General features: G+C 59.0%; 3 protein-coding genes across 29 annotated transcripts in view; 2 read left to right on the plus strand and 1 right to left on the minus strand.

The window, feature by feature from the left end:
- UBAP2L (ubiquitin associated protein 2 like) overlaps positions 1-23,634 on the minus strand; it is a 403,300-nt gene that overhangs the window by 39,219 nt on the left and 340,447 nt on the right. For 24 of the 27 annotated variants that reach the window (XM_073323157.2, XM_073323153.2, XM_073323155.2 and 21 more), the window contains exon 1: positions 4,865-4,943. The exons of 1 other annotated variant lie outside the window; for it this stretch is intronic. The gene's annotated coding sequence lies outside the window, so the exon portion shown is untranslated. Of the gene's footprint in view, positions 1-2,170; positions 2,288-4,829; positions 4,944-23,634 lie in introns of those variants that run through there. 2 more of the 27 variants (XM_073323129.2, XM_073323131.2) reach the window with 2 other exon arrangements.
- On the plus strand, positions 5,100-11,724 carry LTAP1 (lipid transport auxiliary protein 1). Its single transcript, XM_073323158.1, has 7 exons — positions 5,100-5,244; positions 6,981-7,082; positions 8,699-8,816; positions 9,608-9,661; positions 10,421-10,587; positions 10,773-10,831; positions 11,442-11,724. Exons 1-7 carry the CDS (start codon positions 5,176-5,178, stop codon positions 11,638-11,640), a joined length of 768 nt encoding a protein of 255 aa, XP_073179259.1. The 5' UTR covers positions 5,100-5,175; the 3' UTR covers positions 11,641-11,724.
- CFAP141 (cilia and flagella associated protein 141) lies at positions 13,662-19,705 on the plus strand. Its single transcript, XM_073323159.2, has 4 exons — positions 13,662-15,060; positions 16,366-16,406; positions 18,541-18,670; positions 19,411-19,705. The coding sequence occupies exons 1-4, from the start codon at positions 14,932-14,934 to the stop codon at positions 19,510-19,512; spliced, it is 402 nt and encodes a 133-aa protein (XP_073179260.1). The 5' UTR covers positions 13,662-14,931; the 3' UTR covers positions 19,513-19,705.

Raw genomic sequence — 23,634 nt, forward strand, 5'->3', positions numbered from 1 at the left:
CCATGTTCGATGTAGGGCACAGCAACTAGTGAGGCACTTTCAGCAATGCTATATGATCATTTCAGGACTTCCTGTCCAGACATAGTTTGGCACAGAAAATATATCACAGCCAAATTAAATTGCAAATCCCTACACCCCCAATGCAAGGAAAGTCCGGCAGTGACAGTAACACCTTGTGCAATCTCACCATACCTAAACGGCTCCAAAGAATAAAGAATGCCAGGTACGTTCAAAAGCACCAAGGAGGATTTCAAAAAGAAAAGGAGTACTTGTGGCACCTTAGAGACTAACCAATTTATTTGAGCATGAGCTTTCGTGAGCTACAGCTCACTTCATCAGATGTTTACCGTGGATTTCAGTTATTTATGAGCCTATGAACTAAGTAACTTTGAATACTTTACCCCTGGGATAATAAGGCTATCAGCTCTACCTCTGGAGCGATAGGCCCTTCACTAGCAGCACTTGGGACCTCCCTAATCTAAGAAGGAACAAATAATGCATGCAGACAGAAACCTCAGCAAGAGAAACAAGTGATCAGTATCTTATCTGAAACTTTATTCATGGAGATCAATTGTTCCCTCAAGTGGGAACCAATGTACTGTAGGAGGGTGGAGCGAGTGAAAAGCCTCTCAGCATGAGGCAGTGTTAAGGGATGGGAAATCTAAATCTTCAAAGACAGTGAGTAGACAGTGCAACTGCCTCTTTCCTTTGGAGCACAAAGCAGAAGCCCCTAAAGTTAGCTTTGCACTGTGTTTGTAAACCTGCAACACTATTTTGCTTCTTCAGTGAGAGATGGCCTGTACCAGCTTCTGTTGTTCACTTGAATGAATGCTTCTAATGCAATCTTTCCTGCAATTTCCCACAAAAGGTCAAGTCGTCCACCTCCTTGGGATATCCACATCTTAAACATCTTTAAACATACAAAGACTCCTAAATAATAGTGATTTTTCAGAACTTTTTGAAACTTCCAGATCTTGCTCAGTTCCTTCAGCAATAAAATCTGTTACCCGATGGGCAAGTCTGCAAAAATCTTATTGCCAAAAAACGTTTGACACACAAATCACCTCCGCACTCCTGAGTTCTAGCTCAGACTGATACACTATGACAAACCACAACCTCTGCCTCACTTTTTCGGTCTATAACATGGGGGTAACAATCACCTGCCTTTGTTGTTATTATTTGCATTACCACAGCACTTAGGAGTCCTAGTCATGGACCGGGACCAACTGTGCTGCGCACTATACAAAAACAGAACAAGAAGATAATCTCTGTCCCAAGCATCTTAAAATCCAAGTATAAAACAAGAGACTGATACACACAGAGGGGAAGCACCAGGAAACAATGAGACGATATTTGTTAGCATTTGCCAGAATGGCTCTAACAGTATCACCGCCTGATACAAAGCATAATAAACTCATGCTACAGGGCTCATTGCTCAATAAGAACATTTGGGGGTAGAGTCAATGAAGAAAACTCCCCCCCCCCCTCCTTAAAGCACTGCAGAAACTTTAACAGAAGTCAGAAAACAAAAAGCCATCCCAGCAAACTCCCCCTCCCACCCCATACCCGATTCTTCCCCTAACATTACTCTTATTCCTCACTGGTACATCTACTCCAGCACTAAATATTTCACAGACAAACAAGTTATCATATTAAACTAAATTTGGCATCAGAATTGCAGGCCCAGAGGGAAGTAATAATGCATGTTTCATACTGTACTAACTTAATATGCAATTTCAATAGGATATTGTTCTATTACTTTCTTGTCCTAAACCCTTATGCAGTTCCTAGGCACCGGTTTAACAGCTGCCATGTTTCAATCCTGGCACAGCAGCATTTCAATGGTGAATTAAATAACCATTATGTATAAAGCTCAGCAAGCAACTACTGATATAAGTATCTGTTCTGATCCCAACCCTGCAATGAGCTCTGTGCAGTGCCCCACAGACTTCAGTGAGGCTCTGGGTAGGCCCAGGGTTCCACCTACCAAGAATTCACTCCAGGATCATACTCTAGTTTGCGCAGCCCTTCAGAACCCTTAGGGATTAAGCACTATTAAAAATGCAGAATATTAGACCAGGAGTCTGACATCTGAAACACTATCACACAGAAACAGCGACAGTCTGATCTAATTGAAGTTTCTAACTGGTCTTTTGGTCACTCATTTTACCTGTATATTTCTTTTTAAATTGTAAAGCATCTTGTACTTCGAGGCAGATGCTATATAAATAAAATAGTGATTCCAGTTTCCTTCCATTGTGTCCCTGGTATTCTAGAATGAAATGAACTAGAGAAATGAAAAACATTATCAAATCAGTTTGACTTCTGAATTATATGCCAAAAAGGGAAACACTATATTTATATAGGATCAGACAAAGCCACAGTGCTCCACAACTATGTTATGACACGACCACTACACCTCAAGGAGCTTGCAATTTAATTTACTATCATTTTAATTTATGTTTTTAATAATTTACTCTGCAGTTACTCTTCACTTTCTGAACTTATTTTCCACTGCTTTTCATTTCACGGGTAGAAGAGATTCCTGTCTATGCAGGCTAGTAGGTATTTTGGGAAAAGGGAGACAAAGAAATGTAAGATTTATAATAATCTGTGTTCCATCAAAAATCCTGGCTCAGTTGCATTTTGTAGAGCAGAGATCTCTCAGTCAAATGCACGATTGCAAGAAGTGTTCAGAGCACAAAACAGATGGAGGTGACCTGGGTTCTATTCCCAGCTCTGCCAGACTCCCTGCGTGACTTTAGGCAAGTCACAGCATGACTCAGCCTCAGTTTCCCTATCTGTTAGAAGAGAATGATGATATTTTCACACCCCCTCCATGAAGCTTCATTAACATTTGAAAAAGGCTCTAAGGTCTCAGATGAAAGGACTACAGAAGGGCAAAGTATTTAGAATGATTATTCTGCACTGCTGGGGAGCGTGTGCACCAGAAAGAGCCTGGCACAGAGGGATAGTCTGTAAGAGTTATGCCACATTTCGCAAAGAAGCAAATACATTTCAGTTATGGATGAAATAATTCATGGGTATAGAAAATACAGATTTTCGCAAAATGCTGAGAGATAAAGCACTACCGAAATCTTAATGTGGTATTAGCGACCATTATTCTTGTTTTTGCGAATACAGACTAACACGGCTGCTACGCTGAAACCTGTCATTATTTTACTGGGAAACTCTGAACAGATAGAAAAGGAGGACTTGTGGCACCTTAGAGACTAACCCATTTATTTGAGCATGAGCTTTCGTGAGCTACAGCTCACTGCATCGGATGCAACAAGGTGCCACAAGTACGCCTTTTCCTTTTGCGAACACAGACTAACACAGCTGTTACTCTGAAATCTGAACAGATAGTTCCAAAGGCTACATAAATATACTGTAACATGCGATTCCGAACTGGGGTGGATGTCAACGAACCAGAATGATCCCTCAGGACCTACAAGTACCATATATTATTATTCCAATTTGCTGCAGGCTCCTGTGAATATCTTGGTAATTGGAGCTCTACCTAAACTCAGATTATGCTGGATTGTGAGGAGCAGGTTATGTAATAAATGCATGAGATGCACAGCACTACAGAAGTGTAGAAGACTGGACCATTTCCTTTAATTCACCCTGTTCCAGGCCAGAGACTATTAGCACTGGGTACCCTGATGCTGCGCATAGTTATGTTTCCAGATACAGTCAGTAAAGCCCTACAGAGCTCACCTGAGCAAATGGTGCCACACACAAGCGTCTGCACAATTGCTACAAGCGGTCAGGAGTGCCTTTCTAAAGCAACCTGGTGTAGGGAACGCGACGGAAATAAACCCACGGCTGTTATATCCACCAGCGGGACACGAGGGCGGCCCCGGGGGTGAAGGAGTCACTGTGCAGTGACAGGAGGAGAACTCTAGAAGCTCCCAGCGGCCAGCACTGGCATCAGTCTGCTCGGGAGAGGGAAGGGCAGATCCAGCAGCGGACAATGGGGATGAGCCGCCCACAGGGCCAGAAAGGTTTCACGCCCTGAGGGCCAACAGCAGCGAAGAGGGTGGCTCTCGCCAGGCGCCGATGGGCTCACCCCGCTGCGGGCTCTCGAGGCCAGCAGGGCTGGGGGCTTTGAGAGGCTGCGCCCAGAGCAAAGGGATCAGCCAGCGGGGCTGCGCGGCCCCTGGGGGGAGGCGCTGGGCCCCCGCAGCGAGACCCCCGGGCAAGCACACGGCGCAAGAAGCGCGGCCGGGGAGCGCAGGGCCCGGGGGGAGCGCAGGGCCCGGGGGGAGCGCAGGGCCCGGGGGGAGCGCAGGGCCCGGGGGGAGCGCGGCGGCAGGCAGCTGCCTGGCCATTGTGCGGGGCGGGGCGCCCCCCGCGCAGGGGGCAGGGGCGGCAGCCAGGGAGCTCCATCCGGCGGGGAGGTCAAGGCGGCAGCGGCCGAGGGCGCGGGGCCAGGCCGGGCAGCTCCCTCGGAGCCGGCAGGACGGAGGTGGGGGGAGGGGGGGTCGGAGCCCGGCCGCGGCGCCGCTTCCGCCCTCATGGCCGCTGCCGCCATTCCCCGCCCCCCACCATCGCCCCCGGGCCCGGGCCCGGCCGCCCGCCCGCGACCCCCTCCCCGCGCCCGGCCGCGCGCACTACGCGAGCCCCCGGCTTCGGCCGGGCCCACTAGGCCGCGAAGCCGACCGTAAACAAAACCCGCCGCACGGCGTCCGGATCCGGGCAGGGAGCGGGGCCGGGGCCGCCTCCCCCTGGCCCGGGGCCCACGCCGGCCGCTGCCGCCCTCCCCGGGCTGAGGGAGGGGCGCCCGGCCGGGGCCGGGATTTAAAGGGGCCGCGCGCAATTACCGGGGCCGCCGCCGCCTCCGCGTTACCAACTTTACCTGAGTCTCCCCCACACTGACAACTACCCAGCGGCGCCCGCCCCATCACGTGACCCAGGAGAGGGCGGGGCCAGGCCGGCTTCAGGCCGCCCCCGCCACGTGACCCCGGCGGGGGCCTCTGTCGCCGCTCCCGCCTGTCACGTGGCTCGGCCTCGCGCCTCTCCTTGGCCCGCCCTGGGTCACATGGTTTCTGGCGCTTGGCCGGGCGCGCCGCCCCCCTTTCCCGCCCGCCCCCGTCACGTGACGCGGCCGCACTGTGGCCTCAGCGGCCGCCATGTTGTTGCGGGGCCCCGGGTCGGGCCGGGCCGGGGATGGCGACGTCCGGCAGCAACTGGCTCTCCGGGGTCAACGTGGTGCTGGTGATGGCCTACGGGAGCCTGGTGAGGCCGCGGCCCCGGCCTGAGGGGGCGCCGGGCGGAGAGCGGGGGCGGAGCGAGGCGCCTGCCCGGGCCCCCATCGAGGGTGGAGGAGCGGCGGGGGGGGCGTCCCGCGCTGGGGTCCCGTTGGGGGGAGGGGCCCCCATAGTGGGCGGGGGCGTCCCGCGCTGGGGTCCCGTTGGGGGGAGGGGCCCCCATAGTGGGCGGGGGCGTCCCGCGCTGGGGTCCCGTTGGGGGGGAGGGGCCCCCATAGTGGGCGGGGGCGTCCCGCGCTGGGGTCCCGTTGGGGGGGAGGGGCCCCCATAGTGGGCGGGGGGGTCCCGCGCTGGGGTCCCGTTGGGGGGAGGGGCCCCCATAGTGGGCGGGGGGGGCGTCCCGCGCTGGGGTCCCGTTGGGGGGAGGGGCCCCCATAGTGGGCGGGGGGGGGCGTCCCGCGCTGGGGTCCCGTTGGGGGGAGGGGCCCCCATAGTGGGCGGGGGGGGCGTCCCGCGCTGGGGTCCCGTTGGGGGGAGGGGCCCCCATAGTGGGCGGGGGGGGCGTCCCGCGCTGGGGTCCCGTTGGGGGGGGCGGGGCCCCCATAGTGGGCGGGGGGGTCCCGCGCTGGGGTCCCGTTGGGGGGGGCGGGGCCCCCATAGTGGGCGGGGGGCGTCCCGCGCTGGGGTCCCGTTGGGGGGGGCGGGGCCCCCATAGTGGGCGGGGGGGTCCCGCGCTGGGGTCTCGTTGGGGGGGGCGGGGCCCCCATAGTGGGCGGGGGGCGTCCCGCGCTGGGGTCCCGTTGGGGGGGGCGGGGCCCCCATAGTGGGCGGGGGGCGTCCCGCGCTGGGGTCCCGTTGGGGGGGCGGGGCCCCCATAGTGGGCGGGGGGCGTCCCGCGCTGGGGTCCCGTTGGGGGGGCGGGGCCCCCATAGTGGGCGGGGGGCGTCCCGCGCTGGGGTCCCGTTGGGGGGGGCGGGGCCCCCATAGTGGGCGGGGGGGTCCCGCGCTGGGGTCCCGTTGGGGGGGGCGGGGCCCCCATAGTGGGCGGGGGGGTCCCGCGCTGGGGTCCCGTTGGGGGGGGCGGGGCCCCCATAGTGGGCGGGGGGCGTCCCGCGCTGGGGTCCCGTTGGGGGGGGCGGGGCCCCCATAGTGGGCGGGGGGTCCCGCGCTGGGGTCTCGTTGGGGGGGGCGGGGCCCCCATAGTGGGCGGGGGGGTCCCGCGCTGGGGTCCCGTTGGGGGGGCGGGGCCCCCATAGTGGGCGGGGGGGGTCCCGCGCTGGGGTCCCGTTGGGGGGGGCGGGGCCCCCATAGTGGGCGGGGGGGTCCCGCGCTGGGGTCCCGTTGGGGGGGGGCGGGGCCCCCATAGTGGGCGGGGGGGTCCCGCGCTGGGGTCCCGTTGGGGGGAGGGGCCCCCATAGTGGGCGGGGGGGTCCCGCGCTGGGGTCCCGTTGGGGGGGAGGGGCCCCCATAGTGGGCGGGGGGGGCCGCGCGACCTCTCCAGTGTCCCCTGCCCCCACCCAGGGGAGACGGCGGTGGGGAGGCCCCTTTAAAAGGGCCGTCACGGGCTGCACCCTCGGGCTCCCCGCCCGCTGCTCTGAAATCAGCCCCCGGCCTCTCCGCTGGCGCCTCGTTCCCCCGGGCATTGGAAGCTGCAGCCAGGACCCCTCGCAGCGCAGAGGCCCGGTTGGGGCCCCGGCCCCCGAGGCAGGAGGGTTTGGCTCTGCGGGGTTCTAACCGTGTCTCTCTCCTGCTGTGTTTGACTAGGTGTTTGTGCTGCTCTTCATCTTTGTGAAAAGGCAGATAATGCGCTTCGCCATGAAGTCCCGCCGGGGGCCCCATGTGCCGGTTGGACAACACGCCCCCAAGGTCCGTGTGTGGGGCTTGCCTCCTGCTGGCCGCGGGGGCGGGGGAGGTTATGCGTTGGGTGATAGATCTGCTTGTTTCCATAAGGCTTTGTGTGTGCTGATGCTTCCTATTTTCCTACGCTGCAGCTATATCCCAAGCTAAGCAGGGCCAGGGGGGCAGTTCTTAGATGGGAGACCTTCAGGGAACAGCTAGGTGCTGTAGGAGATGGTCTTGGCTCTTCTTTTCCCCATGATGCACCATGCACCCAATGCTCCAGCCAGGAGCTAAGGAATGCCCTGCTCCAGGAGGATACCATCTTTCTGATGAGTCTTAAAATCAATGCTCTTGTTACAGGTTTTGTGATGCACTTTGTAAGAGTCAGGACATCAGCTGTGGTGTCCTGGCTAAAGGAAAGCTCTGATGGCCACGTCTACACGTGGAGCACTCCAGCAGCACAGCTCTGGCCCCGTAGCTATGCCGATGTAGGGCTGTAGCACTGAGTCTTCCTGCAGAGACCAAAGGGGGTTTTCTGTCACGGTAGGACCTCCACCTCCCCGATGATAGCTGGGTCAATCAAAACGTTCTTAAGTCAACCTAATTGTACCTACTCTTGGGGCTAAGTCGGGGTAGCTGTGGCTCTGAGGTGTGAATTTTTCACACCCCTGAGCGCCATAGCTATGTTGACCTAACTTTTAAAAAAAAAAAAAAGGAGTACTTGTGGCACCTTAGAGACTAACAAATTTATTTGAGCATGAGCTTTCGAGAGCTACAACTCACTTCATCGGATGCATACAGTGGAAACTGCAGAAGACATTATATACACACAGAGACCATGAAACAATACCTCCTCCCGCCCCACTGTCCTGCTGGTAATAGCTTATCTAAACTGATTATCAAGTTGGGCCATTTCCAGCACAAATCCAGGTTTTCTCACCCTCCGCCCCCCCCCCCCCCAACTCACTCTCCTGCTGGTAATAGCCCATCCAAAGTGACCACTTTTTGGAGGGGGTGAGAGAACCTGGATTTGTGCAGGAAATGGCCCACCTTGATTATCATACACATTTTGAAGAGAGTGGTCACTTTGGATGGGCTATTACCAGCAGGAAGTGAGTTGGGGGGGGGGGGCGCGGAAGGTGAGAACCTGGATTTGTGCTGGAAATGGCCCAACTTGATGATCGCTTTAGATAAGCTATTACCAGCAGGACAGTGGGGCGGGAGGAGGTATTGTTTCATGGTCTCTGTGTGTATATAATGTCTGCTGCAGTTTCGACGGTATGCATCCGATGAAGTGAGCTGTAGCTCACGAAAGCTCATGCTCAAATAAATTGGTTAGTCTCTAAGGTGCCACAAGTACTCCTTTTCTTTTTGCGAATACAGACTAACACGGCTGTTACTCTGAAACCTAACTTTTAAGTGGACACCAGGCCTGATAGCTGTGCTCTGACTCTCTGAATTCTCCTTGACTATGGGAATCTTCACTTCCTGGATTAAATGGTCGCAGTGTGTTACTTTCTATTGTTAAATAATTGCTGCATCTCAGGGCTGGGTGCAGTGATCCCTGTCTGTTGGGATTCATAGATGCTTTGGGAAGGAGGGTGCTCTATAAATGTAAGATGCCATTGTTCTCTTCTGGACAGGACCTGAAAGAGGAAATTGACATTCGCCTCTCAAGGGTACAGGACATTAAGTATGAACCCCGGCTCCTGGCTGAAGATGATGCCAGGCTCCTGCAGCTAGAGACACCAGGAAGCCAATGTACTGTGTCTTCTAAATATATGCACCCTAACTTATTGATGAGTATATTGGGTGGAGGGGGAGGATGATCAAAGGGCTTCTTGTTCAGCCTTCCAACCTCCACAATGCAAACGTCCTCCCACTACTGCTCTCAGAATCTGGGAATTATGAAGTTACATTGCTAGCTTTTGAGCCTGTCTGGCTCTTCCCACAGTATTAACTGTCCTGCTGCAGTGTTGTTTGGGGCGCAGTCCTTCTCCGTGGGGCAGGTGGCGCTGTTGCTGAGCTGCTCATGGTTACCATGCAGCCTGTCACACCAGAACCTGGCATGATCCCTAACTGTTACTCTGACTTGGTTACAATCAAGCAGATTGCAGCCCTGCCCCTGTCTTTAATACACAGAAGCAGCCTGTGGCGACCAAGGCTCCCACCACACAGGCTGAAATGAAGCCATTCAGCTCAAAATGGAATAGTGTGTAGGGAGCTGTTGTTCCCCTCTGCCATATCACAGAGGAAAGCAGCCACAGCCCATGGTGTATAGCTTCTGGGCCACCTCTGCTCTGACACTCCCGACTTTACCTTTCTCACCAAGCAGAGCAGAAACCCCCAGACAAAGGAAACTGATTGTCAGTTACCATTGGTGCTGCATAATCGGATTAGTGTCATTCTGCGATTTGCACGGGGCTAGCCTCATTGCTGTGGGAAAGGCTCCAACAGGATAATCTCCTGTTCACGCAGCCCCCGCTTGTGCCAACTTGCTGGTGTGTGTGTGTTTTCTTTCTCCAGACCAGTTTGTGTGTGTTCTTTTCCAGGTTGCTATAACTACTTGTACAGAATGAAGGCACTGGACGCAATCAGAGCTTCTGGTAAGAGAAAGCCTTTAGGTGGGGAGCGTGGCCAGTGGGGGACATGCCTCTGGAGCCTAGGCCAATAGCCTTGTGCTAGCACAAGGGTTCTCCGCCTGGGGGCTGCCACCATATCCCTAGGTGGGAGGGATTCCCAACTAAGGAATTGGGGTCCTCACTAGAGTGGTAGAGATTTCTGCTAGAGGAAAAGGTTGAAAACTAGTACGTGACACAAATAAAGTGAAGTAGAAGTGAATTTGATCTGGTTAGTCAGTGCCAAGGTGAGTAAAATACAGAACGTAACACACAGCAGAAGCCATGGGAAGTTATTTACACTGCGTCTTTCCTGTCTAAACTATCTACAGTGCCACAGGAAAAGACATTCCTCAAATACTAAGCTGCCTGGCTTTCCGAAAGGATCTCACACTGTTGTGTGCCTCACTTTCTGGGTGTCCAATTTGAGACACCTGGGCTTGATTTTTCTGAGAAACTCCCCCAATTAGTAAAGGCTTCTGCAGACTTTGGCTGTAAAGTGTCTTTCATGTGCTCCCTTTTGATGCAGTGATTTGTTGAACCATCCTAGCTTTGGTGTCTCTGCCAGCAGCAAGAACCTGGTCTCTGCTGTATGATGCCTCCGTCAGAAAGGCAGAGGTGCAGGAGGAGGAGTTTGTTGGATGGTTTGGGTCACTCATCAGGACGCGCGTTCTTCCAGGCCCCTGGAGTGTGTGTCACACTCTGACCCGCCATCACTGGCATCCTTGTGTCACTTTGTTTTTTCAGAGATCCCATTTTATGTAGAAGGCCGACACCCCCAGTCCTTAATGGGAAAGAATTTCCATGCCTACCTGTTGGAGCTGAGAAATTCCAGCACTCCATTCAGAGGCATTCGCAAAACCTTGATTGACACCCTCCTGGATGGGTATGACACTGCACGCTATGGGACAGGGGTGAGTGTCAGCCCAGATCTTCTCTTTGGTCTTTGCAAAGGGGGTGGATTCCTGCAGAGCCAGGTCTTTCGCCTTGCAGCATTGCACACATTTCCCCTCTGTTCTGCCTGCTGCTGCGAATAGGATCAAGGACAATGCACACCAAGAGTCCAAGGTCTCTAAGGCACTCTTCTGTTTGTGTTCAGGTCTTTGGGAAGACGGAATATCTGAAGTACCAGGGTGCCCTGACTGAGCTCACGAACATGTAAGTTTGACTGGCGATGGGAATGTTTAACATCCGGGCCTTGGTCTGCATGGCCATCCATTGAAGGGGGTTGTGGATGGTGAAATTCTGCAGCGTAAGGATCCCATCTCTGTGCAGCTGGCTGTGTCTGTACAGGACCTGAGAAGGGGGATGCCAAAACCAAACTGACAAAGTGTCCCCTTTAAGAAGGCCTCCAAAACAATCTGAGGCAGGCAGTCTCCGTTTCCCTGAGGCATCAGGTCAGGGAAGGAGCCACTTGACCCAGTTCTTAAGGCCCTTACATCTGAGTGAGTCAGAGCAACCAAACTGACAGTCAGAAAAGCAAAGTCTGTAGGGCTCCAGTCAGGAGTGGCCTGGGGCCTGCAACCTATAGCGGCCAGCATGGCTTCTGATCCCATCCGTTGTTCAGTTTCCTTCTGGTGTTTTCCTTGACCGAACCTAGGCTGTCCCTTTTACAGGTTAAAGAGTACACCCTGCCACAATTTGCCTGCACCCCGTTGATTTAACTGACTGGCACATCTAATTAGGCTTCTTGCAGTCTCATTATTCGCTCAGGAAGGCTTGCTCTCTGTTCCAGGTGGATTCAGTAACATCCCCTTTTCCTCCACAGTATCAAAGCGCGAGGGGGCAGCAGCCAGAGGCAGCACCAGTCAGCAGCGAAGGATCTCACGCTCTCGCCTGATGTCTCCAACTCAGCCACCATCCAGGTCACCTACCTGCCTTCCAGCCAGAAGAGCAAACGTGCCAAACACTTCCTGGAGCTGAAGAGCTTCAAGGACAACTACAACACGCTGGAGAGCACCCTGTGAGCTGCGCCAGGAGCACTGCTCCTGGGACCTGCCACCGAGAGCCCCTTGCTGGGTGGGGCAAGTCACAAGTGGCTTTTGGCAGCAGTCCATGTCCAGGTGGCAGCTGGAAGGCGGGAAGTCACTGGGCTCATGGATCACTCACTGCTGCATGGAGTTGGATTTAACAGCAACATCATGGCTGGGGATACCTGGCCTCTGGGCAGGAGTCCCTTTCTGAAGCCGTGTACTGGCTGCAGAACAGGGAGATGACCAGCAGCCGGCATGGGCCTGTCTTTTGGGCTCTGAAGAGATTCCAGACTCCATCCCTTTTTAGTGGCTAGTGCCTCTCTGGAGCCCCTAGCCCTGTGAATAGACTATTGGAGTAGCTTTAGCATATTTATAAAAGACACTGCTCCAGGTCAGTGCTCCTGCACCCCTCTGCACTGACTGCAATGGCTCCATTCACTCTACTGACCCTCCATCACTCCCAGCAATGGCTCGCGGGCTGAGGCCAGCGGTGGTTTCCAGCTCCCACGCTGGAGCCATGGGCTGGGCTTTCCGAAGGTTAAACGCCTTGTGGGAGTTGGTTCCCTCTGATGCAATGGGGGCCTGTGGTTCCATCCTCCCACTCCTTGTCAGCCTGTTGTGCTTGAATTGCCCGTTAGACCTGGGGGGGGGTATCGGGGCCTGGGGGGGTTGCCTTGGTATCTTGAGCCTGTTTAAACCCCACCCAGACAGTAAATGGCTCAGTGTCCTGCTCTTGGGGGGTGAGGCTGCTGCTGCTGACTGTCTCTTCCACACACCCCAGCTGGGCAGCTGGGTGAAAATCTTCCCCGTTCCCTCCCGCTCTCACCAGCGCCTCGTGCCATTCACCATGGACTCCTCCAGGCCTCTTGGGGAAGGGGCTGCAGCAAGCAGCAGCACACCCTCTAGCTAAAGTTCCCAGGCTGGAGGCAAGCTGCGTGCCAGTCACTCGGGCTTGGCAGACACCGGCTCTGGGCCGGAGGAGGCGCCCTGGCCGTCGGCCTGCTCGCTCTCTTTTTAAATTGCTGTTTAATAAAAGGAACGTTCCCCTGCGGGCGACGTGCCCTTTGCTCTTTGACTGCAGGGAACCCTCCCTCGGACCCCACCTGCTCCAGGGCTGCACCTGCTGCTCTCAGGACAGCCTGAGCCTTGGCCCAGCCCCGGGAGGTGGCTAATAAAGAGTGGGGGAAGTGTCTGATCCCGGGGGGGAGGCGGCCGGTGCAGTTGCCTGCGCTCTCCAGGGAGCGGGTGCCAGGGGGTTCTGACAAAGGTCCCTTACTGTCGCTGTACTGAGCAGGCTCCTGCATCACCTGGCCAAGAACAGCTGGGAGCCCCCCAGGCGCTGCTGCTGCCCGCTTCCTCTCCTGCTGCTCCTCCCCTTGCCAGAATGTGGGCCATTCCCTGGTGAAGGCTCTGCACAGCGCACCCTCCCCTCAGCAGCTGGCTGCAGTTGGGTTATACACGGCTACAGGCGCTGGGGATTCTCGCTGCACCCCGTGCTCCTTTAGCTGCTCCTTTCCCTGTCTCCTCCCTAGGAGAAGGGGCAGGGGCTCCTTGTTTTACACGTGGGGAGCAGAGGAGGTGACTCACCCACTGTGCCTACAGGGAGTGGATCGCAGAGCTGGGATGAAAAGGCAGAGGCTTGGCTCCCTCTCCCTTTCTCCTTGCCAATTGGGGTGAGGTCATTCCTGCACTGGCTCTCAGGGCAGGCAGATGGGGGCTGCCTCCCAGGAAGAGCAGTTCAGTTTTTTAGCTGGCTTTGGGGGTATGTGTCTGAAGTCCCCAGGCCCTACTCTGTGGGGATGTGAGGGTGCAGCATTAACTGCTGGGAAAAGCACTTTGAGATCCTGGCATGAAAAGCAGCAACACTGGATGGCACATCTGCCCCAGAGGAGGGAGCAATATCTGCAAGGGGATGGATTGATGGGTGGGGGGAGTAATCCTATGCCCTTGGCCCACCCACTACCCCTGGGACTCCCCAGCATGGTGCCTCTAACTGTACTATAGGCTCAGGGGGCTGCACCCACTTCGCATCGGAGTGTCCCCAGGGCTCAGGGTTGGCCTGGCCCAGTGCAGTTGCTGGCCCTTTCGCTGTTCCCGTCAGTGAGAGCTGAGTGCATTTGAAACCCCACCCTTTAGCCAAAGCCCAGTGCCCCCCTGCTGTATTTCCCACCCTTCGACCTCCCTGCTGCCATGGTGGGGATGGGCAGCACTACTCCCGCCCCTGGAAGAAGAGGGTTGGGTATGGGCCTTTGAACTGGAAATGGGGATCTTAATAGATTTCCAGGGGCTGATGTACGGCAGGGGGAGAGCACGGGGGTGAGTGGCGGTCAGTGTTGGTTTAGCTCCTGCGCCCACCTGTATCTCACACCTCATGTAAACTTACGGGCCTGGAAGAAATTCACAGTCACGGTGTATGCGAGCACGTGTGACTCAGCTCGCCACACTGGCCAAATGCAGGCAAACAGCGGCCCCTGACTCCAGCCCTCCTCCCCGCTAGTGCGGAGAGAGCTTGGAGACTGCAGGCCCTGCACAGGCTGATGAGATGGAGCGTGGCAGGCTGGGAGCCAAAGGCTCTGGGGTTGGCACCTCCATTGCAGAGAAAGTGCATGGCTGCCACCTGTCGGTTCATGCCAGTCGGGTGCAGTCCTTGGGTTCTTTGCCAGCTGCCAGCAGCCCTTCAATCGGGCCTGGATGGTTCAGGTCGGTTGGCTGACCCTGTTCGAGATGGGGATCACAGTTATCAAGTATCAGTAACTGAGGCTGCCTGCGTGGGCAGCCAGAGCCTGGGCATTACAGACACCCCGCGCCTTCACCGATGGGCAGGGAACGGCTTTGTACAGTAGGTGTGTGCGTCGCATGGCATGTGGGGCCCTGCTCTCCTAGCAACATTTCCTTCGTGAGTGCATGGAGGGGGGCTCCCTGGCAAAGGGGGCGCATTTCCCTGCAGTGTTCGCAGGATCTGGCTAGTGCAGGCAAAGCTCCCGGCCCAAGGGCAGCAGGATTTGTCCCTGGCCTTCTGCAGCAGGGCTCCAGGGCAGCAGGCCCAGGGGCTGCCCCAGTTCAGGGGCAATTGGAAGAGACAGGAACAAACGCGGAGCTCATTAAATTGTCCTTGCCCTTTAATTGAGCAGGGGTCTCCCGCAGCTCCATGGATGGGGGACACTGGGCACCGGTGAGCACCCAGGCCCCTGCCACAGGGCGACTGAACTCTGCCCACACCTCCTCCGGGCTACACGGATCACCCAGACAGAGCCTCCGGCTTTGTCTCACAGTTCTAAAGCTGCCATGGTGACCAGGGAACCAAACGGTACCGGGACGGCAGCCGCCCCCAGAGCGACAATGGCACCTGGCAGGGAAAAGCTGGGCAAGGGCAGCAATGTCCCCTCACTCCAGCAGCTCCTGAGGGAAGAGGAGGTAGGGCATGGGGGGGCAAGGCTGGAGCCAGGCCCTGGGGGGGGGAACGGTAGGGTGTGGACGGGGGGGGGGCAGGGCTGGAGCCAGGCCCCAGGGGGGAGCAGTAGGATGTGGTTGGGGGGGACAAGGCTGGAGCCAGGCCCTGGTGGGACCAACAGGATGTAGAGATGTGGGGGGGCAGGGCTGGAGCCAGGCCCTGGGGGGGAGCAGTAGGGCATGGAATGGGGAGCGGGGGCAGGGCTGGAGTCAGGACCTGGGGGGGCAGGCAGGGTGTAGAGATGGGGGGCAGGGCTGGAGCCAGGGCTCAGGAGGGGCCAGCAGGAGGGCAGCCCCTGGGCACATAGAACGGAGGGGGACGGGGCCTGGGCCCCATTGATGGCAGCAGCCTGTGGGGCTGAGCGGCTCCCAGCTGTATAGGGGCTGGGTCTCATCAAGGCCGTAGACGTGGGGAGAGGCTGGCTTCCCATCTCATTCCTTAGGGCTAGATTCTGCCCACAGCCACAGTCCCGGTCTCTTCTTCACGCTACCCCTGGCCTGAGAACAGATATCCAATCAGCACCCCCTCATCCCACCCTGGCATGTCCCTGGGCCAAACCCGGCCCTCCCTGGGATGTTAAGGGAGGGGACAGCTCCCAGCAGAGCTCCCCAGTCAGGCCCTGCATTCCCTGCCCTATCCCCCGGGGCAACCTCCCTGCAGAGAGAAGCTGAAGGCTCACTCGCCCCCTCTGCCTTTAGCTCCCAGCTGGCATCTCCTGCTGCCCACCCTGGAGCACTCTGCCGTCTGGAGGCCTCTGTTCATGGGCCTGGCTCTGTTGCCTGGCCATGGGGGGCTCCCAGTGGCTCGCGAGGATTATAACACGCAGGTCCTGACTGCTTGTGGCTCTTCAAACTGTGGCACTTGTAAGACTCGGGGCATCAAGCCCAGCATCCCAGCGAAACCCAGCATGAGTATTTACATTCTACCCTAAAGTATTGCGCAGTGAGGCTGTGCTCTGCTAGCCAGCTGCCAGGCTGCGCCCCAGAGGTGGCTGCATGGTAGTGCTGGGAGTCCTCACTCTCCTATTTTATATATCACTGTACAAAGCACTTTGTGACCCTTCAGGGTGATGGGTGCTAGGAGCTGTCACCCCACCCCTCACCACCCGAAATGGAAGGCACTTTGAACCAATCAGTATAAGAAGCCTCACTTTCCCTTGCTGGGGCTTGGTGATTTTGCCTCCCAGCTGGCAGTCCTTACGATTCAGGGTAGAAATACAAACTGGGGAGAGGCTGGGCCCAGAGCTGAATGTGCCCTTTCGATTGCAGTTGGTGAAGAAGGAGGCTGCCTATGAGAATCTGGTTAAAAGGTAAATGGGTTTGTGGAGGGGGGTTTCTAGCTCTTTGTTACTGTGATTAAAGCCACTTCTCTGTGGAATAATAACCCCCACCACGGCCAGCAGCAGAACGCTGGCGAGGGGGGGGGTGGCGGGGGCTACTGACAAAGGGAACTGTGGGGGTAAAGTGACCCCATTTTCCCAACGGGGAAACAGGACACCACATGGGGCCAACCAAAGGGCAGTTCCCCCCTCCCAGTGGGCCCCCACCGCCACCCACCTGTATGGGTCCAGCCTGAGGCCCCCCACCTCCTGCACAGGACCAGCCCAGGCCCCCCTGCCCACCCACCAACGCATGCAGGGCAACTGATGGCAAGAACAAATGGGACAAATGCCCAGTTTTGCCAAAAAAAGTGGGGACAGCCGGGACAGGGCTTAGAAAAGGGCTTAGAAAAAGAAAACGGGACGTATGGGCACCCTGCCTGGCGATCAGCAGCATGGTCCGGCCAGCCCAGGGCCGTGCCTGAGCGGGGAGACAGGAGCCTGCTGGGACGGGGCAGGTGCAGCCAGCGTTGGTGTTCCTTGCGTCGTTGCTTTCGAGGCCATTCGGGCTCATTCTCCCGCCGGGCAGCATAGGACCCCGCTCCCTGGCAGTGACCCAATGGATGGGCCCTTCGCCCCATTCCGTCGCTGGGGAGGCCTCACCTTGTGGCACTGGTGCCCTTGCTGGCACAAACCCGGGCACAGGAGGCCGGGCACAGGAGAGCACACATCTGCCGCCGTGCCAGCCGGGCGGGCAGAGATTGGCCAGGCAGCTGGGGCAAAAACATAAAGCAAAGGTCACAGACGCCCCACCCGCGACAGCCAGCCAGACGCCCGGGCCTCCAGCTCCCTTTAAACGCCACGTGTTCCCTGAGTGCAGCCCAGGGCCATTCGCCCTCCCCAGAGCAAAGCACTTGGCCCCTTCCCTTGGTTCCCGGGGCCTGGAGGAGGAGCGAGCGAGGGCGGGAGGCAGCTCCGTTGAAACCAGCTGGGGCTGTTGGAGGTGACGGGTGCTAAGGGCCCCTATTGACGGCCCCCGACATCCGCCCCCAGCTCCATTCAAATCACAGGGGCTCCAGGCATGCAGTGGGGGCTGCTCATGTGGCTCTAGCCACAGGCCCAGGACCAGACAAAGCTCCCCCACCCCTTGGCTTTGGGCCTGATCCTGCCCATGGATGTCAGCAAGGAGGTTCGGTGGCCGTAGCCTGGGGCCCTCCTGCTGAGCTCTGTCGGGCAGCCCAGCTGGGGCACGGGAGCCAGGTGCTTGGAGAACCGCCCCTGAGCCGAGGCTGGTGGCTTGGACGTTTATCCCCCTAAGCGCATGGCGGGACCTGCAGACACTGGGGCTTGTTTCCACGGCCGAGCCCCAGCACATTCGGCTGCGACCCTGAGAGCCCTGGTTTCGGTCAGCACAGTCAGAGCTAAGCTGGCCCCAGCTGCCTGCTTCCGGGCCTGTCCTTCCCACCGGTGCAAATCCGACCGGCTTCGCACCCACTTCGCAGAGCCCAAAGTAAAGGCCCCTTTTCTCCTCAATTGCTTCATTTCACTGACCCCAGCTGTGAGAGGAGCTCCAAGCCCACGCTGTGGGTGTGATTTAGAGCCCAGCAGTCGCCAGGCTGGGGGGCGGGGGGCTACTGTGTTGGGAGCTGCCTAGACACAGAGTGAGAGACAGTCCCTGCCCCAAGGACCTCGTGCTCTAAACAGACAAGACAAGGCGGGAGGGGAAACTAAGGCACAGAGAGCGGCAGGGACGGAGCCGGGAATAGAAGCCAGGTCTCCCACGTCAGGGGGACTAACCAGTGCCCACGAACCTGAAAGCTAGGAAACAAAAGTGAAAGTGTCGAGTGTATTTTGACTGGCAGCTTGAGGGCCCTGCGGGAGCGGGGGGAGGGAGGTTCGGGTTCTAAGTCATTTCCACTGACTCAGTGCAGCAGCCAGGTGCTGACTCAGGCAATGGGGCAAACTCAGCCCAGGGGTGAGGGTTTGGTTCTGTCCCCCTCGGCCAATGGCTGCCGATCCCCCTCCCATTCTGCGTTTCCATTCAACTCACGCCCCGCTGCGCCGGCCAGCGCGAGGGTCTGCGCGACAAAGGCTGCCGTGTCTCAGTGCCCCCCTCCTCCCACAGCTGGGCGTGGGGCCGAGTCGTCTGTCTGGAGAGGGAGAAGCAGGAGGAGCAGAGGTTGGTGAAGGCCTGCCAGAACCTGCGGGCCTGCCTTGCGGAGGAGCTCTGCTTTGCTAACAAGGCACTGCTGATGGTAAGGCTGGGGAGAGCAGGGGGGCGCTGACCCTGGAGGGAGCCTGGCTGGGAAGGCTCCTGCTGGTAGTGGGGGGTTCCCAGCTGGCCGCCTTTCACACCCGGTTTGCTCGGTGAGAATGGGCCAGGGGACGCCAGGGGAGATCACCCACCCTAGGCATCGCCGTGGCCAGCTCTATCCGGGTCCCGTTTGCAACACAAGCCTCTGGCCCCAGCAGGGCAGGAGTCGGCTCCTCGTGGGTGAGGGGCAGCGGGATCAGGGCGAGGGGGCGGGGAGTATTTCACTTGGAGGGATACGGCCCGATCAAGTCACAGGGGAAATGCCCCAGAGCCAGCGGCCTGGAGAGCCCACCGTGGTCCCCCTGCGGCCTTCGCAGATCCGCCCATCCCGCCAAGCGGGCTGCACCCCAGGTGGGAGGGAAAGGGCCCCTCAGGGCCCCAGTCCCCACACGCTGGCACAGGTGAGCAACAGCGGCGTCAGCAAAGGTGCAGTGCGAGGGGAGGGCCAGGCCTGACACCCTGCCACACCCAGCCCACAGCTCTCCCCGCTGCAGGCTCAGCTGCTGCCCAGGCGGTGGGGGGCACTGGGCTAGTCCCCTTCCTGCTGGGGGCAGAGGGGCGTGGGCTGGTTTCCACCCAGCCCTGCAGCAGGCAATGGGACCAGGCAGGAGGCCCCAGCCAGATGCCAGGGAAGGGCAGAGGGGTCCTGGCTACTCACACAGCTCTTGGCCTCCTTGCCAGGTCCGGCGTGCAGCCCTGCGCTACCTTCTACACTGCGAGCACCTGCAGCACCTCCGGGAGCTGAACCACGGGGGGAAGTCCTTCTACCTGGAGAGGCTGTGAGCACCCAGCTCTGGGGAGCAGCAACCTGCCCACACCAGCCCCCTCACTCCGCCAAACTGCGACCCACCGCGGCCCAGGGTTCCTTGGGACCCCAGGCTTTGCACCTCACGGCACTTGCCCATCCTGCCCCAGAGCCGCCCTCCCGACGGGACAGTCGTGGCTGTTGCTATTTCAGAGACAGCGACAAAACCTCCCGAGAAGATTAAAGTGTTGAGCTAAGCGGAGCAGCCTGAGGCTCTGGGGAGAGGCGGCGTTTAGATCCCAGCACCGGGGGGGGGGGGAGCCCAGAGGCAGCAGGAGACACCATGTCGTGGGGCAGATTTGAAGAAACTCCATGGAGTTAGCAGAGTCCTTGGCCTCTCTGCTGGGGCGGGTGAGCTCCCCTGCCACCCTCCCGCTAATGCTGCAGAAGCCCCACCAATGGGGTGGGAATAACTGGTGTAATGTGTGTGAGCATCTCCCGCTGGGGGGCAGCTCCCATCCGTGTGGGCACAGAGTCCTGCAGGCGGGCGGCCAGCCGGCTTCGGGGCACTCGGCACCATGATGCTGGGCCACACAGGGAGCTGGTTGTGTCGCTAGAATTCCCAAGAGACCTTCCCCTCCCATCCCAGGGCCTCACAGAACTTTGGGCAGGAAGCCTCCCAGTGCCCTGGCAGCAGCATTATCAGCGCCGTATCGAGGGGAAACTGAGGCAGGGGGTGCAGAAGGATCTTGTGCCAAGATTACTCAGCAAGTTAGTGGCACAGCCAGGTATAGAAGAGCCCAGGAGTCCTGGCTCCCAGTCCCCTTCCCCCAGCACCCCGATAACCCACTAGACAGCACTCCCGTCCCAGAGCCAACTATAGAACCCAGAGTCCTGGCTTCCCAGCCCCTGCTGTGACTCATTGGACCCCACTCCCCTCCCAGAGCCGGGGACAGGAGCCAGGAGTCCGGGCTCCCAGCTGCCCCTGCTCTCACCCACCAGCCCCCACTCCCCTCCCAGAGCCGGGGACAGGACCCAGGAGTCCTGGCTCCCAGCTGCCCCTGCTCTCACCCACCAGCCCCCACTCCCCTCCCAGAGCCGGGGACAGGACCCAGGAGTCCTGGCTCCCAGCTGCCCCTGCTCTCACCCACCAGCCCCCACTCCCCTCCCAGAGCCGGGGACAGGACCCAGGAGTCCTGGCTCCCAGCTGCCCCTGCTCTCACCCACCAGCCCCCACTCCCCTCCCAGAGCCGGGGACAGAACCCAGGAGTCCTGGCTCCCAGCTGCCCCTGCTCTCACCCACCAGCCCCCACTCCCCTCCCAGAGCCGGGGACAGAACCCAGGAGTCCTGGCAAATGGAATCCAATGACGCCCCTCGAAACCATCCAGCAACTTGCAGGTGAACAGAGACACCCCTGGAGCCGCTGGGTGTCTGCACCCCTCATCTGTGAAGCGTCGGTGACACCTGGTGGCCAAGTGGGTTAATGCAACTAGAGGCAAGACCAGAGAGTCCCACAACCTGGAGAAGCCCGGGGTGTGCCAAGCCCTGCTGTTGGGGTGCAGGGAGGGACCCCGGCAGCGCCGGGCCAGTGGAGATGCACTAGCAGCGTGGGGAAGCAGGGCGGCCAGGTCCCTGCATGCCAGAGCCGCAGCTGGTGGGCTCACTGCAGCGTAAGGCCCCTGTCCCCGGGGCTTAGCACCACCCGGGGTCGAGTTAGCTAGAGCTGTGGGGAACCTCCCCGAGCTCATCTGTGCCCCCAGGATTTCCCAGCTCCCGGGCAAATAAGCTCCCCCGCGGTGAGGTGCAAGGCCCCCGTCGCTGGCTGGCTGGTGTCCAAGGAATCCTCCCCAGGATCCGGGTGGCCCCAGCTCAGGGAAGGGACACTGGGGCTCAGCAGCGATGGAGACACAAGCTGTGGCTGAGGGGTGCAGAGGGAACTGGGGTGGCAGCATTCCAGCAAGGAGGGGGCTGGGCATGAGAGGAAGCATGTCTGAACACGCGACACATTCACACACACGTGTGTGGACTCACACGCATTCACATGCATGCACACTGCCCCTGATGAGAGCCTAGTGCCCAGGTGCCAACCCGCATGCTCTGTGCCCAGCCTGGCCTCACTGCGGCCCTGCCAGGTGCGATAGCCCTTGGCGCTCCAATCCCCGACCTGGGGGCACTGGCCAAAGCAGGAGACGCCACCCAGCACCGTCAGTGCAGAGCGGGGGGTCCCAGCAGGGGGATCCCCAGGGTAGGGACTCGCCTCCCCAGGCACCCCCCAACACACATACATGCTCCCTTGCCGCACCCACTAACACTCCACCCCTCCACCCCCAACACATCACAGGCTCACAAACCTCACACACGCTCCCTCACACACCTCACACGCACACCCTCAGCGGCCATGGGCCTGTTCCGGGAGCCACACTGAGCCAGGCCAGGGCACCCGCTCAGCTGCTCTGGCTTGAAGGGCAGATAACAAAGGGTGCATGTCACGGGCCGTTTCCCCTGCCCCCCGACTTGTCTCCCCCAGCCCCAGCCAATTCCTACAGTCCAAGGCCAGAAGGAACCACTGTGATCATCTCATCCAACCACCTGGAGAGCGTAGGCCAGACCCCTGCCCCCAGGGATTCCAGATGGGACTAGACCAGAGCTTTCAGGGAACTGGCCCCGCTGGTGATGGAGAATTCCCCAAGTCCTGGGTCAGTTGTTCCAGATGTTAATTTAAAATCTGCCCCTTATGTCCAGTCTGAGTTTGCCTAGCTCCAGCTTCCAGCCCTGGGATTGCGTCAGGCCTTTGCCTGTTCCCATGCAGTGACGGATCACCTGGGCTCAAGTCACCCCTGAGCCTTCGCTTTGTTCAGCGAAACAGATGGAGCTGCTGGAGTCTCCCACTGGGCGGCAGGTTTTCGAACTGTCCTCGCTGAGCCCTCTCCAATGTATCCACGTCCCCCTTGGACTGCGGGCCCCAGACTTGGACGCAGGAGTCCAGCAGCAGTCGCATGGGTGCCAAGTCCAGAGGTCTCTGCTCCCACTCGCAATGCCCCTTTCTGTACCAGTCCTTCTGCTCACAGCCTCGCATTGGGAGCTCCCATTCAGCTGACGATTCCCCCGTCCCCCCAACAAGTCCTGCCCCAGGGCCTGGCTTCCCAGGACAGAGAAGCCAGGGGGGAGCAGGTTGTTTGGCAGGGGCAAGCCCAGGCCAGGCCAGCTCATGGCTGAGCGCAAGATCGGCCTGTGGAGCCTGGATCCTCCCTGCCAATGGGGGAACAAGGCCCATCCCCTCCCCCAGGGACACCCCGATCCCCTGGGGAAAGGGGTCACACATAGAGGGGGGCTTCCTCCCTGGCCCTCTGCCTCCCACCCCGTGCCCGCATGTAGCCCACAGGCCCCTCCATGGCACCTGGGATGGGTCACGACTGCAGCCTGGCCCTGGGGTCCCGGCACAGCATGTGTCAGGCACCCCTCAGGCCCTGGGGTTCAGGCTGGGCGTGAGCAGTGCAGGGAGGAGACATGGGGGGCGGAGCAGCATGGCCCCACATGAAGGGAGAATGCACGGAGCAGAGCCACCAGGCTACACGTGACACCCCCCACTCTGGCCACACGCTTGGGGGATGGAGCTGGGGGGGGCCACAGCCAGACACACAAGGGGTCCCGCAGGCCCGGCTCCACCCGGCCCCTCGTGTTCTGTTCTGATTGAGCAGGACGGCCCCCCCTTGGCACGGATGGGATGGGGCAGGTGACACAGGCCCAGTGCAGAGGGATGGGGGGTGAGCCGTTGGCTGCAGTGAAATGCTGGTCTCACTCAGGGGTAGATCCCCCAAACACCCCCCTGAGTGGTCTGAAACCATGGGCAGCCTTCCTCCCCACCCAGCTCTCCCTTGGAGCCCATGGGGCTGGCCCCTGGACACACCCCAGCCTGTGGCCCATGGTTCTGCACTTGGGTTTGTTCCCCCCCAATCCCAGACTTTGTGCTGGGTCTCTCCCCTCGGCCTGACCTTGGTGGCTCCCTGCCCGAGGGGCCGTCAGCGCCCAGCCTGGCTCAGCGTATTGACAGGGCTGGGGCCAGCCAGCGGCACCCTCCCAAGAGGGGCTTTTCATTAGCGCGTCTGTCGGGTCACATCAGATCAGCCATCAGGGACATGCGCCAGGGCCCGTGGCCCCC

Source organism: Lepidochelys kempii, chromosome 24 (genome assembly GCF_965140285.1).
Source record: "Lepidochelys kempii isolate rLepKem1 chromosome 24, rLepKem1.hap1, whole genome shotgun sequence".
Classification (NCBI taxonomy): Eukaryota; Metazoa; Chordata; order Testudines; family Cheloniidae; genus Lepidochelys; species Lepidochelys kempii.

What these genes read in the sequence shown, in the direction of transcription:
- CFAP141 (XM_073323159.2), top strand. Translation starts at nt 14,932, where the DNA reads ATGGTGACCAGGGAACCAAACGGTACCGGGACGGCAGCCGCCCCCAGA. An exon ending in TATGAGAATCTGGTTAAAAG is followed by an intron (nt 16,407 to 18,540) that starts GTAAATGGGTTT and finishes CTCCTCCCACAG; the next exon opens with CTGGGCGTGGGGCCGAGTCG. An exon ending in CTAACAAGGCACTGCTGATG is followed by an intron (nt 18,671 to 19,410) that starts GTAAGGCTGGGG and finishes CCTCCTTGCCAG; the next exon opens with GTCCGGCGTGCAGCCCTGCG.
- LTAP1 (XM_073323158.1), top strand. Translation starts at nt 5,176, where the DNA reads ATGGCGACGTCCGGCAGCAACTGGCTCTCCGGGGTCAACGTGGTGCTG. An exon ending in TTGGACAACACGCCCCCAAG is followed by an intron (nt 7,083 to 8,698) that starts GTCCGTGTGTGG and finishes TCTTCTGGACAG; the next exon opens with GACCTGAAAGAGGAAATTGA. An exon ending in GGACGCAATCAGAGCTTCTG is followed by an intron (nt 9,662 to 10,420) that starts GTAAGAGAAAGC and finishes TTGTTTTTTCAG; the next exon opens with AGATCCCATTTTATGTAGAA.